This window comes from Sycon ciliatum, chromosome 9 (genome assembly GCF_964019385.1).
Source record: "Sycon ciliatum chromosome 9, ocSycCili1.1, whole genome shotgun sequence".
Lineage (NCBI taxonomy): Eukaryota > Metazoa > Porifera > Calcarea > Leucosolenida > Sycettidae > Sycon > Sycon ciliatum.
In genome coordinates, this window is record NC_088651.1 from 3,710,760 (window position 1) to 3,730,354 (window position 19,595).

General features: G+C 45.4%; 2 protein-coding genes across 2 annotated transcripts; both read left to right on the forward strand.

Moving 5' to 3' along the window:
- The first annotated feature begins 10,614 nt into the window (after positions 1-10,614).
- On the forward strand, positions 10,615-13,001 carry LOC135825153 (sperm motility kinase Y-like). The gene is made up of 4 exons (XM_065337881.1): positions 10,615-10,857; positions 11,343-11,644; positions 11,823-12,386; positions 12,715-13,001. The coding sequence occupies exons 1-4, from the start codon at positions 10,690-10,692 to the stop codon at positions 12,950-12,952; spliced, it is 1,272 nt and encodes a 423-aa protein (XP_065193953.1). The 5' UTR covers positions 10,615-10,689; the 3' UTR covers positions 12,953-13,001.
- A 4,472-nt stretch (positions 13,002-17,473) lies between these two features.
- On the forward strand, positions 17,474-19,575 carry LOC135825113 (sperm motility kinase Y-like). Its single transcript, XM_065337848.1, has 4 exons — positions 17,474-17,706; positions 17,956-18,257; positions 18,436-18,999; positions 19,338-19,575. Exons 1-4 carry the CDS (start codon positions 17,539-17,541, stop codon positions 19,573-19,575), a joined length of 1,272 nt encoding a protein of 423 aa, XP_065193920.1. The 5' UTR covers positions 17,474-17,538.
- Positions 19,576-19,595: the final 20 nt, after the last annotated feature.

Here is a 19,595-nt window from a genome sequence, read left to right on the forward strand (position 1 = left end):
AAGAAAATAATCAAAATTTTGCGTGACACGAAGAAATTAAAAAGATCCGTGTGGACTCTGGCTAACGCCAGACGTTACTCAAGTAACGTCAACATCCCCGCATGTAACGTAAGTATAGAGTGCGATCAACTCCAGACTTTTGAAATATTACTGGTAGAGTTCCGGCATCCGGTATCCCTCGCAGGTTCGAGATCCTGTAATTCTGATCAGGTTCAAAGTTACATATAGATAATATTTATAAGAGTAATAGTATGAAATAGAGGTTGCGACTTCGGCTGGAGCTCGCGCTATTCAGCCGGCGACTTGACACTTGACTGACTCACGACTGCCATCCAGAGAACACGAGAAGTCCATCGAACCTTCGACTCGGCAAACCTGCAAGAAAGCACCACTCCCTGCTCAATACACAGTGTTTCGGGGAATTCACCCCTCATCAGTTAAACTTGAGTAGGCGTAATACATGTAGTAATAGTATTAAAAAAAAAGAGATAGTAATAACAAAAACTCGGATGTGAAGAAGAGGTTGGTGCGAATTCGAGATTATAGGTGACGAGTGTGTTGCTCCCTACATGGGAGCTCGCGGGTTTGTTGCGCTGGAAATGGAACGTCTCTGTAAGTTTGTATGCCTGGTGATGTTTGTGCCTGGAGAGCACTATATAAGTGGTGCTCTTCAGGCACAATCTTACTCAGCCTACTCAAGCTCGACTGATGAGGGGTGAATTCCCCGAAATACTTTGTAAATGGACTTCTCGTGTGCTCTGGGTGGCAGTCGCGAGTCAGTCATTGAGAATTGAAATCGGCAGGAAAACCGCGAGCTCCCATATAGGGAGCACCACATTCTTCCAAAAACTCGGATGTTGAGCCAATAGAAATATTTTGTAAAGAGAAAAGGAAGTTACTAGTTATGACCAAGAGTCCACCAAGGTAACGAGATAACATACAGTCAGATAGTACGACAAGGCCCAGAACTGGCAAAGATATTGAGACATTTGATGACCTGACACCTAGCTCCAGCACATCTACAAATCCCTACGTTCCGCACCTGAGCCTTCCATGTTGGATGGTTGTTGGTTTGCGCTTCGTAGATGTGTCGAAGCTAGGTGTCAGGTCGTCGAATGTCTCAAAATCCTTGTCTGCCTGTGCTCTGGGTGAAAGGTCCATTCACATCAAAAGAACGGGTCTCGAGAAGGACTACTACATGGTCGTGTTGCCCTACACAGCTGATGGAACGATGCTCCCACCAATGATACTCTTCATGCGGAAGTGAATGGCAAAGGGAACGATCCCGGCGGATATTCTTGTGCACGTTCACGCGACATGATGGTTGGTTGGTTGTGGAGGGCATGATTCTTTGGCTGCAGAAAGTATTCTTTATTTATTTTAATATTATTTTTTTAAGCTGCAGAAAGTATAGGGTGGGAGAGCTGGTGGCAGAATAAATTCGAAGCACGTGCTTGTGTTCGACTCGTTCCGTGCACTCCTTGTGTTAGGTGTCAAGAGCAAAGTCACAGAAATGAGTGTCAGACTGTGTGTCATCTTTAACCACTGGATGCATGAGAATGAAGTTGAAGACACCACTGCAGCTGTACTTATGGTTGATAAATATGGTGGTAAAGACACACCTGGCAATATGGCGGTAAACACACGCCTGCCCACACACGCTCTCTAGGCTGCAAAGTTCTGGCACAGAGCTCTCCTTCTCACCACCACCACCATCATTTCGCGCCTGGCGCCTGGTCGATGCTTGGCTGGCGGTATCCGGCATAGCAGGCTGGTACATCAAGTAGCGCATGGCGCATAGATGATGACGCAGCAACGACATAGCTCGATTGCGACGTACGTTTCGTCCCCGCTGGACTCATCAGGCAATCTTCTTCTTGGATGTCTTCATACGGAGCTTGACTCGGGAGAATGAAGTTGAAGACACCACTGCAGCTGTACTTATGGTTGATAAATATGGTGGTAAAGACACACCTGGCAATATGGCGGTAAACACACGCCTGCCCACACACGCTCTCTAGGCTGCAAAGTTCTGGCACAGAGCTCTCCTTCTCACCACCACCACCATTATTTGGCGCGAAATGATGGTGGTGGTGGTGAGAAGGAGAGCTCTGTGCCAGAACTTTGCAGCCTAGAGAGCGTGTGTGGGCAGGCGTGTGTTTACCGCCATATTGCCAGGTGTGTCTTTACCACCATATTTATCAACCACTGGATGCATGCCTGAACAAGCCATTCAAGAGCAAGTTCAGCCAGAAAAAGGGTGTGCGTGAATGGTGAATGATGACAGCCATGAGTTCACAAGAGGTGGGAAAATGAAGAAGCCTGGTATCACCATGCATGGAATGACATTCCAGATCCCATGGTGCATGTCATGTCATTTAAGGAAGGTTGCATCTCGAATGCGCTGGATGGCAAGCATTGACGATGACCTCATCTTCGAAGACCGTGATAATAAAGCAGAGAAGGCCAATGACGCTGCTGAAGACGCACCAGCTGGCTGGACAATGTCGCATACGATGGGGGTGATGAACGCGAAGATAATGGTATGATCCCGTTTGACTTTATGAAGTAAAAACAAATAATACAATGGCAATGACAATGAATGCAAAGTTGACAGTTACTGTACGATGATGATGGCTACCAGATGCCATAAAAAGCACGGCTATGGGTATCTTCTACTTATTCGACCGGCCCTTGTCAAAGCCTCACATCAATCCAAAGTCTAGAGATGGTCTTAATGCACGCGTGGCACCACGCGCACACACACATAATACATGTAGGTTAAAAAAATTAACTTACGGGCGCGGCGGATACAGCGAAAACAAGGTAAATGCCAATATTTCGGGACAAAAACAGAAGGTGCGACTTATGGGGCTTATACACCAGAAACAAAGTATTACCGAGAGTAGATAAACATCTACTCTTGGTACCACATACCATGCGTGAGCGGACGTAAAGTTAATTGAAGACACGTCGAAAGGTTCAGGTGTCATGAGGTTGCCCGATTTTAATTGTTCATGTGCGTGGAGAGTGTACAAGTTCACCTACATTATGAATAGAGACGACCGTCTGAAATTTGCCTTTTTACACGCGTGCGTCTCCCGTTTTATCAAGGTAATGCAAGAATAATGCAGGAAATATAAACAATAAGGCAGTGATTGACAATGTCATTATAAATTTTGGGACATAACGTCAAGCAGGGTGAGTGTGGTCTAACACTATAAACACAGTAGGATGCGTGGAGGACATGCCAATAACGTCATGTGGAGCTGAAATCCGCAGATGTGGCCGTAGGATAGTAGGATATTGATCAGCAAAGAAATCACAGATGAGGTCGACAACATCAATAGCACACTGAGAAGGCTATAGTTGATTACCGCATTTACAGCGGCAATGAAATACTAAGCCTATGGGAGATTGCCGAAACAGTTACCTGGTTACTACGATGGTTTACCATCAGCAAGCGACAGGAAAGGACAAGGGGAATTGAGTATCAACAATGTACGTTGTGTATCATAATAATTATTATAGTTCTCGTCATGTGTACCGGCAGGTCTGGGTATTCGGATATTACTTGTTCGTACTATGTGTCTACTGATGTATAGAGCCGAGAGGTATAAAGGTGGATCTCTGGCGGCCCAATTGTTTTTCAGTTGTTGATGTTGGTTAACGCACAAGTGTCGGAAACCTTCCTCAACAAATCAAACGTGAATTTGTGAGACCGTTTTTCAAACCATCTGTCACAATGAATCGTGAGTGGCCGCATCCTCTTCCCAGGCGTCAGTTTGGTAGTATCGTAGATTTTGACGAGGACAGTGAGGTTTTGGCTCGTCAGGTGTCTTTCAGTGGGGAGAAACTAGGTGTGGGACAGTACGGAGAAGTACGCACTGTTGCAATGCCAACAGCAGGAGCTGTAAGTCATACGCACATCTACTCGTCGATGTAGAGATTGATATGTGTGTCAGGGAGATTTTTGCACAATTGGAGAGCGAAAAAACTCAAACCAACTCCTCTGTTATTATCCTATTTTTAAATAACCGTTTGTGTTTCTTATCTTGATATGTGTGACAGATGGTAGCCAAGACCATATTCTTCTACCCACAGAAAGGCCAGGGGTACAGGGATCAGGTGTGCCGCGAGGCCAGAATCTGCTTGATGCTACACCACCCCAATATCGTGGCATGCTTCGGTGTCTTGCAGACCCGGCTCTGGCCCGTATTCTTCTTCGAGCGAGTACAAGGTATCACACTCACCAAATTAACACACAATGCCATTGACGCTGGAACGTTTGTGGAGGAAGCCACGCTCACCAGTGTGACCCGCCAGGTATTGGAGGCTGTCCATTATCTAAAGACAGCCAACGTTGTTCATGGGTAAGTTTATATTACCCGTTTCGAGGAATATTTAGTTGAAAGTGCGAGCCTATCGGAGTAAGGAAGATGTGATTGAAATTATTAGCACAAGTCTCCACAAAAATTCGTACTGATTCTCATTAGAATGATGATTTATCTCTACTTTGATTAGCAGCAAGTGGAATTTTATGATTTGGTTTTATGGTTCTTTTCTCGTACAGAGATCTACAGGAAAACAACGTGATGGTTAAACCGGATGGAGGGGTCAAACTAATAGATTTCGGGCTGGCAGAGGAGTTGATAGGGGGAAAAGCCGACGTCATCCGTACCAAGATGTATGCTCATCCACCAGAGCTCAACTTGAAGGAATTCGGCGGGATCGACAGCAAGACCGATGTGTTCTTCGTCGGTGGCATGCTGTACAGAGTAGCCGTACAGCGCCGACCCTACGGTGACTTCACTCTGGCCAATGTGGCCACGCAAGGCTCCCTGGTGATGAGAGGTGTAAACAAGGAATTCGGGGGTTACCTTCGGTTGTCCAATGAGCTGAAGTCATTCATTGACGACCTCATGAAATACATGCCAGGTGATCGACCCGAAGCAGCACAAGCTCTTGAACATCCTTGGCTGACTGGCGCGCAAGATTATCAGCCGCCACAGCTGCTCCGCTTCGAGCAAGTGCCAAGTTCTCCTCACTATGAGTGGCAACTAGATGAGGAAATCATTAACAGAATGGCCACAGAGCTGAATATCTGCAAAAACGCCCTGATCGAGCAAATCCTCCAGTAAGTAATTTCGGCATCAATGCCTTCACTTATTGCTTATTTTTATCTTGCTTCTTGAGGAGGAAAACTGTATGGTTGGTGCCGATGGGTTGCACACTTGCGACCGACGGACATGTAGTCTGAATGTAGGTGTAGCGGGCTTGAAGCTGAAACTCCTAACGTTGGTGAATTTGCACTTTCCAAAATCGCACAAGCAACACACAACCACCTAGTTTGGTTTGATTTACCTTAGTGTGATTGTAAGTTTGTGTCAAGAAATCTTTTTCTATACTGACTAAGGCTCATATTGTTGTGTATTGTAATGTGCAGATACCCGAACAACTGGAGGACAATGGCATACAACGCCAATGTGCTGGCGAAGTCTCGCTCTCCTCCCAGTAATCCCACTCCTCCTCCAGCAGATGTGGCAGAGAATACACCACCTTTGTCCGCGCCTGCTCCTGATACAACGGCTACTGGTTCTGCTACAACAACGGCTGTTGTAAGCAATGCCGATGGCAGAACGCCAAGCGCGCCCCGCCGCCGCTTTTCCCTCCGCTTGTCCCTCCGCCGTTTCTCCCTACGTCGCTTATTTGGCCGTTGATGTGTCCCTGATTTTCTCCCCCGTTTCAGAAAAAATGGTTTTCAAAGTGGATACAGAATGGTTTCATTTTCCCGGAGAATAGCAAATGTTGTCTACAGTTCATGTTCAAAAAGGGCGGGCGAAGCAATAGTGTTGGATTTAGTGATGGCAATGGCAGGTAGAAGTTCCTGACAGACCTTACATAGGGTCCTTTCTCTTTTATCGTTGGTGTTGCAAGGATGCATACTTTTATAGCGGCCCAAAGCCAACAGCAAACCTTTACCAATGCGAGAACACATTCAACTCCGCGAGCAATGACTGTGGATTTGTTTTACTAAGGCCACAGCTTCCAAAGTAACGACGTTCTTATGGTAGTAGTATAAGAATAATTCAAATATCTCTAGGGCAGTCCCCACAGACCTATGATCTCCTTACGGGATACCCTAGCCAATCTAGGATTTATACCTATAGGAAAATAATTATATCGAGGAACCGACGCTGTAGCTGGAATGCGTGTTATGGCTGTGGATTAAGATGTGTGTTACTTTAGGTGGCTTCTCGCGGACTGAAGGCCATCAAAGTACAGCATACGGGTGGGTATAATTATCATCATTCCCGTAGCTATGCAGAGGACGTTACTTCAGTAATGTCTGGCGCTAGCCAGGGTCCACACAGCTTTAATTCCCGTAGCTATGCAGAAGACGTTACTTCAGTAACGTCTGGCGCTAGCCAGGGTCCACACACCTTTAATTTGGTGTTTATTACAGTGGTCCCTTTATAATCCGGCACCATTTGTGCCGCGGAAAATCTGCTGGATTAGGGAGGGTGCTGGATCAACCAATCTGATTTTCTGCTAGAACATGCATGAAGAGGACATTTTGGCTAAAGAAAATTGTGCTGGTTTATCGAGGGTGCTGGATTAGAGAGGGACGACTGTATTATGATGTTGCTATGTCCATGTATGCAGGCGAGGCGAGACTCACCGCCGAGATCCCCCAGCGCGACAGGCTCGGCTGCCGACCTGTCCGCCCGTCAACTGCATACATGGACATTGCAACATCATAATAATAAACAACATACATGTACTTTCCATTGGCATCAGTATTCCACGTAAGATTTTTCGTCGCCTGTGTGGTGTGTTTCTCCACCAATGAGCGCGTACTATGATTATTTTATCGCTGTTCTCACACTTTACCATTTTAGCAGCTTGCGTATGCCATTGATATAATTGTGTGGAAAGCGCGCACTTGCGCCATTTCTGGTGTATAAGAATGATCATTCCTCAATTATCATCATTATCATCCTCTACTGATGAGCTCCGACAGGGAGCGAAACAGCTGTCTAGAGGCGTGGAGCAATATTATCTCGCAACGGAAGTGTCCTTGCTGGTGTCTGTATGGTTCGGCTGAAGAGCGCGTGGTTGTGATGAGTTGGGAATGCAATGAATTGAAAATATGGCCGAAAGCTCTGTCACAATATTTAGTTCTGAAATTATTATTATTATTATTTGTAAGAAAGGGTTTGCTCCCCACACTGGAGCTCGCGCTATTCCGCCGACTTTACTTGACACTTGACTGACTCACGACAGCCATCCAGAGCACACGAGAAGTCCATCGAACCTTCGACTCGGCAAACCTGCAAGAAAGCACCACTCCCTGCTCAATACACAGTGTTTCGGGGAATTCACCCCTCATCAGTTGAGCTTGAGTCGGCTGAGGAAGATTGTGCCTGAAGAGCACCACTTATATAGTGCTCTCCAGGCACAAACATCACCAGGGACACAAACTTACAGAGACGCTCCGTTTCCAGCGCGACAAACACCTCTTGAACACCAGATAGCAGCGTGAGTCATTGTCGCTACTGGACGGTGAGACAGACGTCGAGGACCCTCGGTCATTCGCAACGCTGTCACCTCCAAACCAACTAGTCCCAAGACCAACTGGGGAAAACAGGAGGTGTGGCTTATACTCCGGTCCGGCTCCTGTGCTGCTCATACTTATTACCAAGAGTTTATGGACTCTTGTTATTACATATCACCAAGAGTACCCAATGCTGTAGACAGCAAGCTGTTTCGGCCATAAAGGCCTCATCAGTACAGCTACGAGCTAAATAGGCCGAGTTACCAGCCATGGTGCAAAGGAGGCACCACAGACATTAAGGTAGCTCGTCGCTCTAGCGCCAGAGTGCTCAAACTACCAAGAGTAGATAAACAAGAGTGTGAAACTCCGGATCTCTCCTGCACAATCTGCAGATACCCCCGCCCACGGCGGAATTTTTTGTTGACATCACCTTTTTCAGAGAAACGCTGACTTTGCCGCAGAGCAGTGTGAGAGCACGTACTGGGCACCGACCTTGTAGTGTAAAGCCCGGCCAAGTGCACGAGGAAAACCTCTCCAAAAGGCTCTCAGCGCGTGCATCGTCGAAAAGATTACGTCAACAAAATTCCGCCGTGGGCCAACCCATCCGCTAGTTGCACAATCTACTCTGATATCACTTGTGCGGATTTAAGGTAATTGAGGACACGTCGACACTTCATGAGGTAGCCTGGTTTGCATTGTTGTTGTTGTTGTTGTTGTTGTTGATGTGCAAGGAGAATGTACCAGTTCACACACATATGAATTGGTGTGAACGGGCTGAATTTTGCCTTTTCACACGTGTGCGACTCCCGGTTTATCCAGATATTGGTCCAAAAGGATCCCAACATACTTGGAACGTAGGAAAAAGTCAACATGAAATGAGGGTTAATTATGATAAAAAAGGAGAAGGAAAAATTGTCACGAGTTATGACTAACTTTCCACCAACGTAACGAGATCATTCTTAGGGTATCCCGTAAGAAGACCTTGGGTCTGTGGGGACTGCCCTATTATAATATGAATAAATAATAACGAGAGAGCATTGGAAGCTCAGGGCCCTAAGCTATGCTTTTTTGCCTTGATGACCTAGACAAAAAAAGCATAGGGATGTTATAAATTCTTATAAGTTTCTACTTTTTGGTTTTAGACATAACCTGGGATTCAAACCCGCACTATCGCCCTGCATGCATCCCCCGATACACTTCGCATACATACTAATTCTCTGCCAACCGGTTTATGGTTGTAGTCAGGAGCACTACGCGTCCTCGCCTTGTAACATGCTGTCAAAATCGAAAAACATACTAATTCTTCCAAGTTGCTTCACGTTATGATCTTGTATTTGAAAGCCCTATTTGAATATGCATTGTGGCCAGTCGTCTTTGAATGTACGGTACGGTACTGCGCTTGCGTAGTTGGTCTTACTGCGATACGTTCTAACAATAATGAGATGCCTTTTGTCGGCTCTTCTGCCTGGATTTCGTTGACAGATGCGTTAAGCCCATGGATCCTTCCATGAGTGGCATGCGAACTGTAACTATTATTATTATTATTACGGTACGGGACAGGTACGGGACAGGTACGGGACAGGTACGGGACAGGAACGGGACAGGTACGGTCGAGGGTAATACGTGACCGTCTACCGCCTAGATGACGGCAAGAAAAGAAAAGGGATGTTATAAAACTTTCAATTCTCCTATTTTTTCAGGCTTTCCCCGGGATTCGAACCCGCACTATCGCCCCACGTGCATTCCCCCATCGCATTCATACTCATTCTTCCAAGATGCTTCACGTTATGATTTGAAAGCCCTTTTTGAATATTGCGGCCAGCTGTATGTGGCCAGCTGTGTTTGATGGTACGGTACGGCAGGCAGGCATAGTGGGATGGTCTAAGACCATGATTGAGAAACAGAGGGTACCAGGTTCAAGCCCAGCTTGGAAGCGGAAGGATTTTTTCCAGCCGTGCTGCGACCCACAGTTAATTGGGAACTCGTGGCCTGGCACGAGGAAAACATGGATGCAGTGAATGGGACTTTCGGTCTTTGACCACTTGCTGGTGAGCTGATCTACTCACCTCCCACCGCTTTAGGAGCTGCATCTGCGCCTTGATCCTTGAAGGGTGGTGGCGTTCCTGCGGATGCGGAAAGCCCGGCTTCCAGCCGAGTCTGACGCGAACCGTGAAATTTTTAATTACGGTGCGGGACAGATACGGGATAGCGCCAGGCGTGACACAAACACACAAACACACAAAAAAACAAACAAACACCAAATTAAAGCTGTGCGGGCCCTGGCTAGCGCCAGACGTTACTGAAGTAACGTCTTCTACATAGCTACGGGAATAATAATAATAATTATACAGTCAGCGTACAGTCAGCGAGTGCGACAAAATGGCACAAAACTGACAAGGAGTACTGAGACATTCAGCGACCTGATACCTAGCGTGTTCTGATAAATTTTCGGACATTACGTCAAGCAGAACGAGCCTCGTCTAACACTTTTTAAAGACACACTAGGGTATGTGGAAGACATGGCAATAGGCGGAGCTGGAAGTTGCAGATGTTAATCCTGGCCGTGGGAGAGTAGGATAGTGATCAGCAAAGAAATCACAGATAGGGTCGAGAACATCAACAACAAATCTTTGATTACCGTATTTATGTGGGCAGTGATACAATAATCCCATGAAAGATCACCGAAATGGTTACTACAATGGTGTATCATGATATTTTCCTGCATTCCCAGGCCACTGAATAGTCACAGTAAGTGAAACCACATGCGCCGGAAAAGAGAAGGTAATAGAGTATCATCAAGAGTACAATGGTTAAAAATAAACAGTAAAAGGACTAAAGCCATCATCAGAAAACAGTAATGAGTCTTTTGGACAGCCTGGTACCTCTCTGTTTTACAGATTACAATGGTTGTGTAGTTTTGGTTTCATATAGTTTTCGTCATGTGTACGGGCAGGTTCGTGTCGTATTTCTCATTTGTAACATGTATCTATAGAAGTATAGGAGAGAGGTATAAAGATGGATTTTTGGCAGCGTGATTGTTGTTCAGCTCAGTTGATTTCGGTGACCGCGCAAGTGTCGGAAGCCTTCCTCAGCAAAGAACCTTCCTTGAAAATCTTTTGTGATCCTTCAAAATGGATCGAAGGTGGCCACGTCCTCTTCCCACTAGTCAGTTTGGTGATGTCGTAGAGTTCGACGAGGTCAGTAATGTCTTGGCTCGTCAGGTGTCCTTCGGTACCGTGGCACTAGGTGCGGGGAAGTATGGAGAAGTCCGCACTGTGGAAATGCCAACAGCAGGAGATGTAAGTCGTACACACATCTACACAGCGAGTTAGAGATTGACAGGAGGGGGAGGGTAAGGGAGATTTTACATAATTGGAGCCCAACAAAATCAGACCATTCCAGTGGCCTGATTATCTTGAATGTCCTGTGCGAATGCAACGAAACGTCTACTGGATTCTGTATTTATGATCCACATTGCTTGCATATCAGGCTTGGAGACGACTTTGCTGTGTTACCGCGCCTGATTTGTGGTGGCCGGATACTGGAGATTGGTACCCTGACGTAGCTCTCGCCAAGAGCTTTCCAATGAGCCCTTGATTGTGAAAATCAAGTGAAGGACACCAAAGTTATGACATGGAAAAGTTGAAAATTGTACTGACATTTTGTAATTCTGCTGCATACTGTGCTAGTAATCCGTCCATAAAGGGTTAGTAATTATAACAAGTAGAAAAGTTTTAGATGATATTGTGCTACTTATGCTTTTCTTATCATTTTGTTTCCACAGATGGTAGCCAAGACAATTTTCTTCCAAGCCCGGAACGGCCTGAAGTACAGGGAGCAGGTGTGCCGGGAGGCCAGAGTCTGCTTGAAGCTGCAACATCCCAACATCGTTGCATGCTTCGGTGTCCTGCAGACCCAGCTCTGGCCTGCAATATTCTACGAGCGAGTACATGGTATCACCCTCGCCAAAGTAAAGAGCAATGCCTTTGACGCTGGAACGTTTGTGGAGGAAGCCACGCTGACGGGTACGATCCGCAAGGTACTGGAGGCTGTCCATTACCTGAAGACAGCCAACATTGTTCACGGGTAAGTTTTTAATGTTGGTCTTAAGATACGTATATCTCTAGCTAGAATACTCTCCTCATATCCGTTATGTCGGCGTGTGTGACCCGCCTCGAAAAATGGATTCCCAATCAATGGCAGTTCTCAATAAGTGCAATCTGAGGATTTATGAATTTATTTTTCTTTTCTTTTCCTCATACAGAGACCTGCAGGAACACAACGTGATGGTTACCCCTGATGGAGGGGTTAAACTAATCGATTTCGGCCTGGCGGAGGAATTGATATTGGGAAAAGCCGAAGTCATCCGCACCAAGATGTATGCTCATCCACCAGAGCTCAACGTGGTGCACTTCGGCGGCATTGACAGCAAGACCGATGTCTTTTTCGTCGGCGGCATGCTGTACAGAGTAGCCGTACAGCGCCGACCCTATGGCGACTTTCTTCTTGAGGATGCAACATCCCAAAACACCCTCGTGTTGAGAGGTGTTAACAAGGAATTTGTTCGGTACCGTCAGCTGTCCAAAGAGCTGAAGTCATTCATTGACGACCTCATGAGTTACATGCCAGATGATCGACCCGACGCAGCACAAGCTCTTGAACATCCTTGGCTGACTGGCGCGCAAGATTATCAGCCGCCACAGCTACTCCGCTTCGAGCAAGTGGCAAGTGCTCCTCACGATGAACGGCAACTAGATGAGGAAATTATTAACAGGATGGCCACAGAGCTGAATATCAGTAGAAACGAGCTGGTCCAGCAAATCCTCCAGTAAGTATTTTCGGAATCTATTCATTCGCTTATGACTTATACGCGTCTTACTTCCCCAGTAAGAAAAGTGTATGGTTGGTGACCATGCGTCGCAACCTTGTGAACGACGGACATGTAGTATTTTAGTTGCAGCGGGGTTGAAGCTGGAACTCCTAACGTTGTTGGTCAATTCTTGAATCTCCAATACCGCACAAAAAACACTCCATATCCACAAACATCTAAAACTGTGGTTTGATTTCCCTAAAATTTAATGTGATTGTAAGATTCTCTCAATAAATCCTCTTTTATGCTGACTAAGGCTGGTATTGTTGTGTATTCTAATGTGCAGATCCGCAAACAACTGGAGGACTATTGCATACAAGGCCAATGTGCTGGCGAAGTCTCGCTCCCCTCCCAGTCCTCCCACTCCTCCTTCAGCACCAGAGGAGGCAGGTGTGACAGAGGACACACCACTTGTGTCTGTGCCTGCTTCTGCTGCAACAACGGCTGTAGTTGGCGAAGCAGAAGACAGTGCGTCAAGCGTCCCCCGCCGCAGCTTCTCCATCCGCTGCTTATTGTGCTGTTGATTCACTGCTTTCTCAATTGTTTCTAATAAAAAATTATTTTCAAAGTGGATACTAATGGTTGCTTGTTTTTGGAGAATAGTAAATGTTGTGCACAGCAGGGAGCCCTACACATACCGGGAGGTGACACGGGCACAGAAACTGTGCATGACGTTTGACTCATTCAAAAAAAAAAAAAGTAGCTGAGAGTTCTCATCACACATCAGTACAGATATTGATGAAAAGAGTTAATCGATGCTGAATATCGTTTGTGAGAGTCATCTTATCATATGCTGGCTTGCTGTGACACTTCAATATGGCCTTGAGTGGTCATTGACGCAAGTAGGATGGCGGCCAATGTTTCCCAGGCTCAGCTTTTGGGTAAAAGGTAAGAGTGTTTTGTGATGTCAAAATTTAGTGAAAATGACGATCGAATGAACATGTTTCCTGAAGTCTGACCAAGTTTGAACACTCTGAACGAGTATTTCCGGCGAAGATAAAGGCTGTCGCCACACACTAGCACAGCGATCTAACTAAACTCTGCTGAACGTCGTGGTGAAATCAGAGCCTAAAAACATTTTCAAGTTCGTACTTTTGTATAGCTGTAACAAGTGGATAGACTCTTTGGATTCGCTGTATCGTGCAAATATAAGTTAACCTAATTACTATAAGTCGGAAACAGGGACAATTCGTGTAGTTATTGCCTGTTTTCAGATTTTTTTGTGAATGCAACATTTGCACATATTGAAAATACATCATGTTAGCAAGCATATATTTCCACTCGGCAAAGACGTGGATTTATGAACTGTTGATTAATAGCATCTACATAACTTCTCGTTTTATCCCTAAAAAAATGGAAACGTTAGGAGGCAATTTTGATTGCCAAATTCATCTTCAAATGTCACTATTTTTGGGACGAGTAAAGCACCGCGGTTTTCAGTACAACTATACGAAACGAATGTATAGCTGCAGTGTGCCGAGCACCATACCTGGGTACTCAAACACCAAAGTTCTGTCTGTTCTCTTTCTGTTTATATGTCAATATAGGACCTCACGTGGTGATGCTGATCCACCTTTGAAGCGAATTTTAAGAGAACATGCAATGTTATCGCATTAGCTGATTGTCAAGTAAGTGGTGGTGTTAGTGGACATTATAGCCTAACTTGTAGTTCCTTGATCCTTTTTCTTTACTATAAATATTTCATTTGTAAAGGGAAAATGACCTGTAAGTTACTAGTTAGGACGAACAGACGAACAGTCCACCATTTATTTCATTTGCTTGGCATTTAGATGTTTGGAGCTTAAAGAAAGGGTAGAGCAGGATTTTGGACTTTAACTTTTAACAAAAGGCTGTGAAAGGCAAAAGTAGAAATTTTGAGTGTCCATTAGATGAATACAGTATGTTTGTTTTTGGAAAACTTAAAAGTGTACCAAAAACGAATCGAAAATGACAATATCGACGCTGGAAAAGGAAGGCCTCCTTAGGCCTTAGCAAATAATTTACAATGCAAGCATGATGGAGGCGGTGCAGATAACAGGAAAAACTTGTAATCTATTCGAATCACTATTCATAAGGTTGAGGAAATATGAATGTTCAGTGGGAAAAATACTATAATTATGATACGATGTGATATGATGAAGCCCCCAGGGCAAAAAATTGGGGAGATATTTACGACGATTGCAGCATAACACCGTGGTGGTGAAGACGGAGATTGAGACATAAAATAAATACTACTTATCTGGTTCATTACTTTGGCTCGCAGTTCTCCTTTTCCAAGGAGGTTAGGTGGGAGGAAAGTCTGCTGATCAGGTCAGCTTTCGTCCCTCCCACGGGCAAACCATTACTGCGCAATGCGTCTTTAAGTTGCTTCACAGTACCAGTTGTGAGGATGCTGGCAGAGTCAGGATTGGCTGTCTTGCTGGCAGCATTGCTCCCTGGCTTGACACTGGCACGTAGGGCCTGGGAGGATTTCCTTGGGGCCAAGTTGAATCTCCTCAGCATCTGCTTCTGTTTGCTTTTGACAAACATATCGATGATCGCCACCAACATTGATTTGTCATCAGTGTTGGTGAGCCTGTGGAACTGCTTGCAGATGCCTTGATCTGCAAGAAGGTTTGCTTTCAGGAGAGGCAGTGCAGTGCTGCGCTCTTTAGCCAGAAGAGCATGGAAACTCGACTCTGTTAACTCGTGCATTTGCTGGAACATTGCTAATGCATCTGACTTCAGCTTGAAGACGTGCTTCCCTTGGTTTTGCTTCTCTTCTGTGTGGTTGCATGCCTGCAGGAGTGGATCGTCTTCTATGTCATCAAACGATTCGAATACATCTGCTGCCAACACCGCTGACAAGCTTCTGGATGTTTCATCATTGACCGTCACAACTTCAGCAACCGCCACATCGTGTGTTACGCTTTCTTCGACCACCTCTTCTACCTCTGCAACATCCTCTTCTACAGACTCGGCTGGCTGCCCATTTCCGTGAAGAACTGAATCATCCTCACTCGTAAGTAGTTCTATCTTAGACACCCGGCAGCCCTGCGCCAGACGCACATCCACTCCAAATTGACTGAGTACCCGCAAGTTTTCTTGTTGTCCTTGCTTGTGCCATATCCTTTTCCGCACAGCTACAATGCACCATCCAGCATGGTATGCTATGGCTGCAGCCTCCGGTGCATCATGTCGTTGTGGCCGTTCTTTTGTGGTGATTTGCAGGGTTCCGGATTTCTGCAACTCATGCCATATTGTTCGGACTAGCTCGTGGAATAGGGAAGATGACAATCGATCGGTAACTGCAGCATTCAAAGCAGAGAAGAATGGATAATTAGCCAAGTGCCGCATACTCTTGAAATTATAAATTACATAATAATATATTGTCAACTCTGCACAACTGCTGCATGTTCTGCTGGTGCCGTACCTTTGTTGTTGCCGATGTGTCTGTTAATTAAAATTCCGCATACTCTTGAAATTATAAATTAAATATATATTGTCAACTCTGCACAACTGTTGCATGTTCCGCTGGTGCCGTAGCTTTGTTGTTGGCGATGTGTCTGTTAATTAATTCTACATGTTAGTGTGCAGTCAACCAATCTAGCTCTAGTATTAAATGAAGTGAATGCAGTTTCAATTTTATGCATTTGTGTTTGCTGTACGGCAATATCTAACTTATGCTTCCTGCTGCAATCTATTTCACGACACGTTTCAGTTGTAATTTGCTTATTTCCTTTCCACTCACGTGCTTGAAATATGTCGGCAACTACAATGTTTCGATCCAAGACACCGGTACGCGGTATGCTATAATAATACTTGTTTTTTCATTGTCTAGCGAATTTATTTCCTCTCTCTAGAAAATGAGGGCTACTGATGAGCTCCAGCCGAGAGCACCATCAATGATAATATTATTATAATGTACATGATTGTAGGATGTATAATGATGACTAATTACTTTCATTATACGAGTAGCAAGATATTGTTCGTGTGTAATTCTTACCTTTTTTATCATCTGGAAAATTCGCATCCTCTCTGCTGCAAATAACCAATTTGCAAAATCTAGTAAACGATGGCTGCTTGTACATGGCTCTCAAGTGCTGACGTATTTCTGTTTGGGACCTTCCAAAGCAGTTGTTCAAGTCACTGGAGAACTCAATCAGGAATGACTGAGTTCCCCAGTACGTATGATCCCCGCCCTGCATGCATTTCTCAAGCAATGTGCAAATTGCACGCGCGGTGGTCGACTCCTGTGGCTGGTGGGCGGCTAGAACTTCGTCCTCAGCAAGACCTGCATCCAAAATTCCGCAACATTGAATGGCGCTGCGTCGATATCATCCATTATCAACACAAACTCATTCAACAAATGAAAAACTATCATCACCAACCTCGAATCCACTTCACAAAGCGCCCTTTGTCCAAACAAAAGTCTTCCTTGCACACAAGAATGTCTTCGGCCACAACAAGGGGGCTAGGAAGATTCGACATTTCATCTCCCAGGACAGATCAAAGATGTATCAAAGATATAGCACTTAGTACAATAATTCAATCCAATCGATCGATTCAAAATTTCAAATGAATACTGCACTAAAAATTCATGAAACCATCCTTGTTTTAGCCTTGTTTGCGGTTTCAAAAAAGTTCGATGGTTTTTTGAAAAACCACAGGGTTCACCCGTGAGGCAACCATCAAACAGGAGTTATGGTTCCGTGTCACCTCCCGGTATGTGTAGGGCTCCCTGGTGCACAGTAAAAATAGCGGGGGAGCAATCGGATTTAGTGATATCGATGGCCGGTAGAATTTACTGACAAACCTCACAGACCAATTGAGTGACTTGTTGAAAAGCGACATCAAGGAGTGGCACCAGAATGGACGTCAGTTAGAAAACAACTCTTACCTGTACACTAGTTGTTACAATGATGGCAATGCTATATCATGATGAGGCCTAATTACCGGTACGGCCCAAAGCCATGATTAACGTTATAGCAAACCTCTACGAAAGAGGTATAAAGATCGATTTTTGGCAACGTGATTGCTGTTCAGCTCAGTTAATTTCGGTGACCGCGCAAGTGTCGGAAGCCTTCCTCAGCAAAGAACCTTCCTTGAAAATCTTTTGTTATCCTTGAAAATGGATCGTAGGTGGCCACGTCCTCTTCCCACTAGTCAGTTTGGTGATGTTGTAGAGTTCGACGAGGTCAGTAATGTCTTGGCTCGTCAGGTGTCGTTCGGTACCGTGGCACTAGGTGCGGGGAAGTATGGAGAAGTCCGCACTGTGGAAATGCCAACAGCAGGAGATGTAAGTCGTACACACATCTACACAGCGAGTTAGAGATTGACGGGAGGGGGAGAGTGAGGGAGATTTTACACAATTGGAGCCCAACAAAATCAGACCATTCCAGTGGCCTGATGATCTTGAATGTCCTGTGCGAATGCAACGAAAAGTCTACTGGATTCTGTATTTATGATCCTTAATAATTATAACATGTAGAAAAGTTTTAGATGATATTATGCTACTTATGCGTTTCTTATAATTTTGTTTCCACAGATGGTAGCCAAGACAATTTTCTTCCAAGCACGGAACGGCCTGACGTACAGGGAGCAGGTGTGCCGGGAGGCCAGAGTCTGCTTGAAGCTGCGACATCCCAACATCGTTGCATGCTTCGGTGTCCTGCAGACCCAGCTCTGGCCTGCAATATTCTACGAGCGAATACATGGTATCACCATCGCCAAAGTAAAGAGCAATGCCTTTGACGCTGGAACGTTTGTGGAGGAAGCCACACTGACGGGTACGATCCGCCAGGTACTGGAGGCTGTCCATTACCTGAAGGCAGCCAACATTGTTCACGGGTAAGTTTTTAATGTTGGTCTCAAGCTATGTATATCTCTAGCTAGAATACTCTCCTCATATCCGTTATGTCGGCGTGTGTGACCCGCCTCGAAAAATGGATTCCCAATCAATGGCAGTTCTCAATAAGTGCAATCTGAGGATTTATGAATTTATTTTTCTTTTCTTTTCCTCATACAGAGACCTGCAGGAACACAATGTCATGGTTACCCCGGATGGAGGGGTTAAACTAATCGATTTCGGCCTGGCGGAGGAATTGATATTGGGAAAAGCCGAAGTCATCCGCACCAAGATGTATGCTCATCCACCAGAGCTCAACGTGGTGCACTTCGGCGGCATTGATAGCAAAACCGATGTCTTTTTCGTCGGCGGCATGCTGTACAGAGTAGCCGTACAGCGCCGACCCTATGGCGACTTTCTTCTTGAGGATGCAACAACACAAAACACCCTCGTGTTGAGAGGTGTTAACAAGGAATTTGTTCGGTACCGTCAGCTGTCCAAAGAGCTGAAGTCATTCATTGACGACCTCATGAGTTACATGCCAGATGATCGACCCGACGCAGCACAAGCTCTTGAACATCCTTGGCTGACTGGCGCGCAAGATTATCAGCCGCCACAGCTACTCCGCTTCGAGCAAGTGGCAAATGCTCCTCACGATGAACGGCAACTAGATGAGGAAATTATTAACAGGATGGCCACAGAGCTGAATATCAGTAACAACGAGCTGGTCCAGCAAATCCTCCAGTAAGTATTTTCCGCATCGATGCATTCACTTATGACTTATGCGCGTCTTACTTCTCCAGTAAGAAAAGTGTATGGTTGGTGACCATGCGTCGCAACCTTGTGAACGACGGACATGTAGTCTGTATTTAGTTGCAGCGGGGTTGAAGCTGAAACTCCTTACGTTGTTGGTCAATTTTTGAATCTCCAATACCGCACAAAAAACACTCCATATCCTTAAGTGACAAATATCTAAAAGTGTTGTTTGATTTCCCTAAAATTTAATGTGATTGTAAGATTCTCTCAAGAAATCCTCTTTTATGCTGACTAAGGCTGGTATTGTTGTGTATTCTAATGTGCAGATCCGCAAACAACTGGAGGACTATTGCATACATGGCCAATGTGCTGGCGAAGTCTCGCTCCCCTCCCAGTCCTCCCACTCCTCCTCCAGCACCAGAGGAGGCAGATGTGGCAGAGGACACACCACTTGTGTCTGTGCCTGCTTCTGCTGCAACAACGGCTGTAGTTGGCGAAGCAGAAGAGAGTGCGTCAAGCGTCCCCCGCCGCAGCTTCTCCATCCGCTGCTTATTGTGCTGTTGATTCACTCCTGTTCCTTTAAA

Bases quoted from the DNA above. Each gene is read 5' to 3' on its own strand.
- LOC135825153 (XM_065337881.1), top strand. From the start codon at position 10,690: ATGGATCGAAGGTGGCCACGTCCTCTTCCCACTAGTCAGTTTGGTGAT. The intron at 11,645-11,822 runs GTAAGTTTTTAA...TTCCTCATACAG, and splicing joins ACAGCCAACATTGTTCACGG to AGACCTGCAGGAACACAACG. The intron at 12,387-12,714 runs GTAAGTATTTTC...TCTAATGTGCAG, and splicing joins CTGGTCCAGCAAATCCTCCA to ATCCGCAAACAACTGGAGGA.
- LOC135825113 (XM_065337848.1), top strand. From the start codon at position 17,539: ATGGATCGTAGGTGGCCACGTCCTCTTCCCACTAGTCAGTTTGGTGAT. The intron at 17,707-17,955 runs GTAAGTCGTACA...TTGTTTCCACAG, and splicing joins AAATGCCAACAGCAGGAGAT to ATGGTAGCCAAGACAATTTT. The intron at 18,258-18,435 runs GTAAGTTTTTAA...TTCCTCATACAG, and splicing joins GCAGCCAACATTGTTCACGG to AGACCTGCAGGAACACAATG.